The sequence below is a fragment of the Epinephelus moara genome, chromosome 20 (genome assembly GCF_006386435.1).
Source record: "Epinephelus moara isolate mb chromosome 20, YSFRI_EMoa_1.0, whole genome shotgun sequence".
Classification (NCBI taxonomy): Eukaryota; Metazoa; Chordata; class Actinopteri; order Perciformes; family Serranidae; genus Epinephelus; species Epinephelus moara.
In genome coordinates this window covers 18,310,828-18,319,111 of record NC_065525.1, presented here as the reverse complement: position 1 = coordinate 18,319,111, position 8,284 = coordinate 18,310,828, and the positions used below count along the sequence as shown (strand labels likewise).

Below are 8,284 nucleotides of genomic sequence, written 5' to 3'. Positions count from 1 at the left end.
ACCAACTGCTTTTTGCTAGTTTCGACAACAAACACAAGAGAGGACAAAGGACACACTTGTATTATCATTATCCTGGCAGATTTATTCGATGTTACAGAAAATAAAAATCAATATCCAGCTGCCGTGACGGATACAGTTCTTAGTAAGTCAGGTGATTCATAGATCCTATCCAAGGTTGTAACATTAATACATAAATAGATCTTAACAGTATTAGCAGTTATAAATAATACTTTCTCTTAATTTTCTTTTTTTGTCCAGAGTCAATTGAAGTAGAATAAATACAAAACCCTTTGAGGGTATTTAAGGGTGCGCAAACAAACAACATGTTCAAGATTATTACCTCCTGTTATGATTCATAACTTGACCCTAGGTCATGATTGAAGCCGACTCTTTCCCCTTTTGGTTCTCTGTTATATCTTTGCTAAATTGAATTAGACCACTTTAATACTCTCAGATGGAACCGTGTTGCTTCTTGCCAGTTCTTTAAACCTTTAAGCCTGAAATAGTTTTTCTGTCAGTGCACTTGTGGTTAGGTATGTTTACAAAGGCTTCAATGCCAACCAGTAAAGCATTGTTTTCTTAAATGTTAAGGTACTATCACTGGATTGTGGCCCAGTGATATATGCAGCAGTGTTGTTATAAGTGTAGGTGGGTAGGAAGCCCTCCTCATAGGGAATGGAATGTCTCCATTATACTCCAAATAAAAAACAGAGATTACCAAGTGGAAAAAACAACTGGCAACAATCACAGCATAAATACGAACTACAGACAAGGAGTGTACGGATTAGGCAGAAACAGTGTACAGTAACATACAGTACATAGAATGTATACGCTCGATATGCAAAGGCCTTACTTTTCTCGTGTAGACAGGACAACATATATATATACGCCCTCACTCCAGCACAGGCTGAGCTCAAAGGCTAAAAAGGTATGAGTGGGGTTTCCGAGAATTCAGTCATGACGGGAGGACGGGTGGGAGGCAGCAAAGGAAAATGACACCACTGTGTGAATATCTGAAGGTACAATCTAGCTTCCAGTGGTTTTGCTACAAACACTTGGCCTTTTTAGATATTCAGAGGTTTCATTCGCCCGTTGCCACGAGGGGGCACAGGAGGTAGGGTAGGAGGGATTCGACCACACGGTTTTGAGTGTGGTTTCAGTGGAGTATTCAGAGGAGCGCTCTTCACAGGGTGAGCTCCTTCTGTACGCCCCACAGGGTCTCAGCGCTCTTCACCAGCTGCTTCTCCTCATCGGGCTTCAGTGTCATGTGAATCACGTCTGTAAGGCCGCTGTTGCCCAGGACGCAGGGGATGCTAAGGAAGACCTCATCCTTCACTCCATGCATGCCCTACCAGAGGAAGGTCAGGGTTAGCGTGTCATTTCATCATACATGGAGAATGTACAGTATGTTTGTGTGTGAATTAATCAGTGCGATGAATTTCATCATGTGGGATTTGCCAGACAGCTAATGTGTGGCTCGCTCCTTCTCACCTGGACCAGTGTGGACACAGGGTGCACTTTGTGCAGGTTCTTCATGATGCTTTCCACCAGGTCGGCCACAGACATACCGATGGCCCAGGAAGTGTAGCCCTTCAGCTTGATGACCTCATAGGCTCTGCAGTGCATACACAGAAGAGAAGACATTAAAACTGAGAACAGAATACCTCCTGGACTCAAGAAAAAAATCAGTCTGCTTTGGTATTTGGGACTTTGGTTGCTCCCACTTTGTCATTTTCCTCTAATGTCCCTCGTTCATCGTCTATCCAGATGTTTTCATGCTGAGAACTCAGCTGTTTATCACCATGAGAGAAGCGAAAAATTGATTCACACTCTCTATACACACTATCTATGGTTATTTAGGGGAGCTTTTTAACTCTTCCAATGTCTGCAGTGAGCTTGATATATGCATGTATGCAGAGTGATAAATAAATAAATACCTCATACTGAAGTTAACACCCATTAAAGTCACATCAGTTACTGTATCTGGATTTGTACAGTACTGTTTCCTGAGTATACCTTCAAACTAACTCATGAACAAACAGATATGTCTTCCTGTTTCACACAGTTACCTAAAAATATCAAACACGTCTATTTAAAATAAGGCCTCTGCTCTACGGGCCATGCACATGTAGAATGCTACGCCTTTGCTCATGCTGTTTTTTCATTGCATGCATTTACAACCTGTCATGTCTCTCTTTCGACATCCTTTATTTCATACTTCCAAACTATGCAAACAGCTTTGATAAACCACCTTTTGTCTAGTACATGACTGACCTGCCTTAACACTGAGCTATTGAGAGATAAGTCAGGCTAGCTGACAGTAAAATAGTGGCACAATATCAAAGTTTACGGGACAAACTGTCGTATAACGTAACTTTGGAAGGAGTGACACAACTTCAGATTATAAAAGCACAACAACCGGCTGAGTAACAAACATAGCAACACTGATTGGGTGAGGTCATTTCAGTTATAAATTTATGGCGAAGCTGTCTTTGATCAGGATTTAACATTGTCTTTGTATTTCATCAGTGCAGGCGTGGGAGCAACAGTGAGGTCACGGGCACTACTGTACAGTATTATGTTACCGGGAGTAGCATAGCTATTGTGTTTGTGCTGGCTGCCAGGCTCTAGTGAGCCCTTAACATAGTAGTGTACAGTGTGCACCCGCCTCTGCCTGCCTTTTGGCCCACAGCCCTGATCAAATTCCTCACCAGGGCTAGTCAGCTCCATGGGATTTAATTGTGCCTGTTGGCAGTTTGTCTCCTGTTTGTAGGCAACAGTGACTGTAAGCCATTAAGCCCAAAAGGTCTGTTTCAATAAATCATAACGTGTATGGCTCAGTGCTGTGGCCTGTATGCACATGGCCAACTGCTTTACAGATTAGATTGATGAGTGTAGGACAGAAAATGAGGTTTGCATGAGTTCAAGGATTACAGGATCATAGTTTGGACTCACCCATCAACCACCAGCTTATGAACTGCCTTCCAGTTCTCACTGTCACCCTCAGCACCCATCTGTGGGTTAAGGGCCTGCAGAGAAACTCCAGCAACATTCACACCGCTCCATACGGGCACTATGGGAAACAGTAATAGTGATAAATTAGTTTTTCATGAATACAAATTCTATACACAAAGGCAATCATGGTAACTATAGCTATATTCAAAGTTTTGCAGCAGACTAACAAACAGGTACAGTAGAAGGCTGGCTGAGATTTTATTTTTAGTCAGGGGCTACATACCACTGGAGTCCCCATGCTCTCCGATGATCCAGCCGTGGCAGCTGGAAGGGTGGAGGTGGAGCTTCTCTCCCATGAGGTGGCGGAAACGGGCAGAGTCCAGGTTGGTGCCGGAGCCGATGACGCGGTGACGGGGGAAACCGCTGAGCTTCCAGGCCACGTAGGTCAGGATATCCACTGGAAGTGTAAAAGGGAAAACTCTTTAAAATGATAATTTTATCTGTGCTGAGCTACAGGTGTTCCTTTCCAGTGCCCCTCAACTCTATTTCAAGCCACACCGCACTTTCTCCTCTCACATTTCCCTCCACCCCTTCACCATCACTCATCCACACCCCCCTGTCTGACTAACCTGGATTAGAAACCACCATCAGGATGCAGTTGGGGCTGTACTTGACGATGTTCGGGATGATGAACTTGAAGATGTTAACGTTGCGCTGGACCAGGTTAAGACGGCTCTCGCCCTCCTGCTGGCGGGCACCGGCCGTCACCACCACAACTTTGGAGTTGGCTGTCACACTGTAGTCTGACAAGGTGACAAAACAAGAGGTGTTCGGATGAAACTACAGAATGATAGTCTCAGTAAGGGTGAAGTGATTCTTCATGAGCAAAAGGTTGTCATTATTTTTGTGCATTCTCACCTTTGTCCGCTACAATCTTGTGTGTCTTGAGAAAGAGGGATCCATGCTGCAGATCCATGGCCTCACCCTTCAGCTTGTCCTCCATCACGTCAACCAGGGCCAGCTCATCACACAAGTCCTGATTATATACATAAATACAATAAGTCATCCTGACAACTCTCTGCACATTTTATACAGTGTATCTTAGAATACAAAAAGCTAGAGTAAGGCTCATTTAAAATGGATGACCTCTGTGTTACTTCGAAATACGGATATAAAAGTGTGCAACAACACCATTCATCACTGCCTGGAATGTTCAGCAGCATTGTTAGTTGTAAGACGTGTGACCTGGTTTTTCTCTCGCCTCGGTTGTTTCTCAGATGGCACAGATCCAGCTCTCACTTGTGTGTTAACAGAGCAGGACAATAAAAGGGAAATGCAAGGTTTCCTGTCCAGTTTTGTATAACAGGGTCACATGCAGGTCCTTGGTTCTAACAAGCTTTACAGAAGTTGATTTCACTGTTCAGCACATTCTCACTGCAGCCCTTTGAGGCTTCTCAGTCCAGAGACTATTTTGCAAATCCATATTCTTCCATTCATAATGGAATTGGTGATATTTACAGATTTGCTTAGCCATACAGACCACAATCAGAATTGGTAATACTTTATGGATTCCCTGAGGGGAAGTTGGGACATGTTACAGTTTCTTTTATACGGTATATAAGTAATAACCGGTGTAAAGATTCATTCATCATGATACAAAGTGTGTTAAATATAAATGCCAGAATAGTATAAGTAAGAATCTAATAAGGAGATTGCTTTAAAAGAGGATTGAACAGTTGAATTATGGTGCGGAGAATTGCGTGGGGGGAATTATTGCGCAGGGTATTGCACAGCTTAATCATTAAACAGAGTATCGGACAGTTGAATTATATATTGCACAGTTAAGTTAGTATGGCAGAGAATTATATTCATGTATATTTAAATTGATACTCTTAAGTAACTTAAGTTTATCTAAGTTTGTGCTTTTCAAAGATTTATCTGAACCACTTATACACACTCATGAGCTCTCTTTTGTTTCTTGTACTTTGTACTTTAATAACTGTGGCCCAATTTACTCTGTGAGCTGTCATCTACCCTACTTTCAGTTTCCTGATTTCAAAGTTCTTTACACACCCAGTAACACACCTCCGCCACCTCTCTCTTTACACCGTCTATTTTCCTCTCTGACTCACCTTGAGCAGTACGCTGATGGCAGAGGCCATGCCCACCATGCCAACACCGACCACCGTCACCTTGTTCCTGCAGCCAATAGGCTCCTCCTTCATCACATGGCCGATCAGCTTCTCCTTGGTGGACATCTGTGGAAAAGTGAAGAGGTGTTAGGAAAAAGTAGGCAAGCAGTGAATCGAGTATAAAAGGGGAAGGAGGGAGGGTGAGAGTGGAAACAGAGAGGTAGTAAAGTAGTCCTGCATAATACATGTGACAGTTTGAGGGTGTTGTTTCTAATAGGCCCACACAGAGGTGTACGTGACTTCTCTCTCATCCGACAGTGACTGAGTCAAATGCGATTTCTCTTTTCATGTTAATCACAGAGCTGAAAATGTGCCCTTTTCATAACCTAAAAAAAAATCACCTCCTAAAACCACAAGTTTCAAATTCATTGTCACAGATCTACCGCTCTTGCCTCATGTCTACTTCCTTAAATGGTTTCAGACTAATTTCTCCCTCACAGCGCCTCCCTGGGTCTCCATGGCAACCACTGCCTGGGAAAGTACTGCAGCCTGCCTCCGTGCAGCACACAGGCTATCCTTAGCTGACGTCACACACTGTTATTTATGTTTCCGGGTTGGGCATGCAGGCAGGCATGGCCAAGTGCTCACCCTTACAGAGGTTTACATCATGCAGCGTGACTCGCCTGGTTCTCTGTGATGTGGAGACAAGCACGTAGTGGAGGACCTCATAGGATTAATGCACTGTAATGCCTTCCTTGAGAGGATATTTAAGACCTCTCAATGGTGAGTTTGCACACAATAGTAGGATGTGGTAAGTGGGACGGTCATATCCCTTCATCCAATTATCTCACACTCAGAGGTGATCTGAAAGCTTACTACATACCAGGCCCCGACCCTGAGGTGAGCTGGGTTTGTGCTTTACAAGAGGACCCTTTGTTCAGTGTACAGTGAAGGATTACTGTACATGGTCAATACTGGCCAGAGTTGCTTTCTTTAGTGTTGAAATTTGAAGCACAAACCAGCCAAATTACAACTGTAGCATACCTGAATGATGATTACAGACAGAGACTGTGACAAACTTCAGATTATATATTTCTGTGAATTAAAATAAATTGCTGTGGCACACAACTGCATCATGTAACACGTGTATTCTCATATTTCCCTGTACTTTCTGACATTTACATAATTTGATCACCAGCAGGTCAGCAGGGCTTTACTCAGCTCTGATGCGGTGTCCGGTATCATGACTGAAGGTCAGCGTCTGGTCTTTCACATGACCAATTTGAAAATGACTGTAAATACATCTTGATACTCCCTCTATTTGCCTTCAACATGCTGGAGTATCAGCAGTAGTAGCAGGAAAAACTAGATTTAGGTTTCCACTGTGTATTCACATTGTGTAGCCAGACAGTCCACTGCAGCTGCCAACAGGCTGACGCTGACATCCTGAACACTGTGCCAAGTATAACATTAGTGTGATTAATCAGAAAGTGTGAGCAGCAAGAAGTGGTAAGGTATATCAATATTGTAAAAGGGAATTTTATGCTTATGGCAAAAACACTGAAACACCACTTCCCTCACTCAGATCTGCTCTCCCATGTGTCAGCACATGAATGCAGTGCATTTCCTGTGCCAAGTTCATTCATGGCCCAGACTGCAGTGTGGATGGTGGTCGCCTTGGGCATCACAGGGCATGCGTGACACACGCTTGTGTAACATTGCGTACATTACATCAAAGATGGAGACAGATTCACTTTCACTTTTTAGGTAATTTTAGAAACCTTATCCTATTGCTTGTTTCATATTTTGTATATTTTACTCGCGTGGGCCACATGATACAAGTCGTTTCTTAAAAGGTATATTCCCATAATTCATGGCATCATTCTTAAAACCCATTCATGAACGTCACTGCAACAAGTAGGAAATCAAACCGGTAGGCCTGCATCCTGTGGCTAACCTGCTACTCTGTTTTACACACGCCCGAAACTTAATTACAGACATGGAAAACATATCAAGAGTCAACCTGTCAAAAAAACTGGAGTTAGTGCCAGCTTCATTCACAACCAATCAACATTATCGATGTTAGCTAGCGACACGCCCCTCTCCGTATCCTCTAAAAATGCGCATCAAGTTGCTGAAGCACTTTAATCAATGAATAAGTTAATGCCTCAAAATAAATGCTAGTTTCCGGATGTACCTGAAGTGTACACGCTCCGTAGTGTGAAATAAGCTTGTGTTACCTTTGGGTTTTTGTTAGGCAGGTGGAAACGCGAGCTGGAATGTGTCTTGCTTCTCCTCAGCACAGTGTCCGCAGAAGTGGTGCGGCAGTGGGGGTGTCCTCCGGTATTTAAAGACAGCCTCCTCGGTAGACGTTACGTGCGTACATACTAATGAGCTCGGGTGGGTCTGTGTGGACGCCGCGCGTGCTGCATGTCACGTCCTCGGCAGGATGCGGCGATGAGACATCTCCATCTCTTGTAGCGCTGCTGTAGGTAACACGCTATACGTCATAGTAGTAGGCTCTAGGAGTATGCGACACCATTTGTTTCCCTCCTTTTATCATAATATTATAACTATCACGGGAAGGCTGTGTGCTTCATAAACGTGCACGTGCCAGCTTAATTAGAATGACATTAACACGTCATTAAGTTAGCCGGCAGACTTCCGGTTACTCAGCGAAGATGTAGCTGGAGGATGGTGGAAAAGATTATGGACGGAAAAGATGCTCTCAGTTACTAGAGAACTTCTCTTCCGCAATTATTCTGCACGTATGACCACAGCAAATGACCCGGATTTAAACCCTTACAACTACAGCTCAGTTACCATATATAAGACACGTAATACAGTGGTGTAATAATGAAAGTCTATAGGGTATTTCCTGTGACTAATGTCAGTGATTCAACTGGAACATCAGCTTCTGCAAGTCCATTCATTTCATTGGGCTGCTGGTATGAGAGAACGCTATGTCCTAGTTGTAATGTGGCGGACACAACCAGGAAATGGTCCCTGTTTATCAAATAATTCTACCAAATAATCAGCACTACAGCGCCCCCTCCTGTCTAGATTAATTAATTACAACACAAAGCATTACCTAAGAGTTGACCAGATCTTAACCTCTGCTGTTACCCAACCCAGCAAGCCTTTTGTGTCACCAATCTGAGGAATTTTCTCAGTCTGATAGTGCTGATTCGACACAA

At 43.4% G+C, this 8,284-nt stretch overlaps 1 protein-coding gene across 1 annotated transcript; it reads right to left on the bottom strand.

The window, feature by feature from the left end:
• Positions 1-56: 56 nt before the first annotated feature.
• ldha (lactate dehydrogenase A4) lies at positions 57-7,484 on the bottom strand. Its single transcript, XM_050072421.1, has 8 exons — positions 7,328-7,484; positions 5,088-5,213; positions 3,874-3,991; positions 3,585-3,758; positions 3,239-3,412; positions 2,956-3,073; positions 1,492-1,615; positions 57-1,348 (listed from the first exon to the last, which is right to left on the bottom strand). The coding sequence occupies exons 2-8, from the start codon at positions 5,211-5,213 to the stop codon at positions 1,184-1,186; spliced, it is 999 nt and encodes a 332-aa protein (XP_049928378.1). The 5' UTR covers positions 7,328-7,484; the 3' UTR covers positions 57-1,183.
• Between the last annotated feature and the right edge of the window lie 800 nt (positions 7,485-8,284).

Coding starts and splice junctions, on each gene's coding strand:
- ldha (XM_050072421.1), bottom strand. CDS start 5,213: ATGTCCACCAAGGAGAAGCTGATCGGCCATGTGATGAAGGAGGAGCCT. Junction 3,759..3,873: donor CAAGATTGTAGCGGACAAAG/GTGAGAATGCAC, acceptor TCACCTTGTCAG/ACTACAGTGTGACAGCCAAC. Junction 3,413..3,584: donor GATGGTGGTTTCTAATCCAG/GTTAGTCAGACA, acceptor TTACACTTCCAG/TGGATATCCTGACCTACGTG.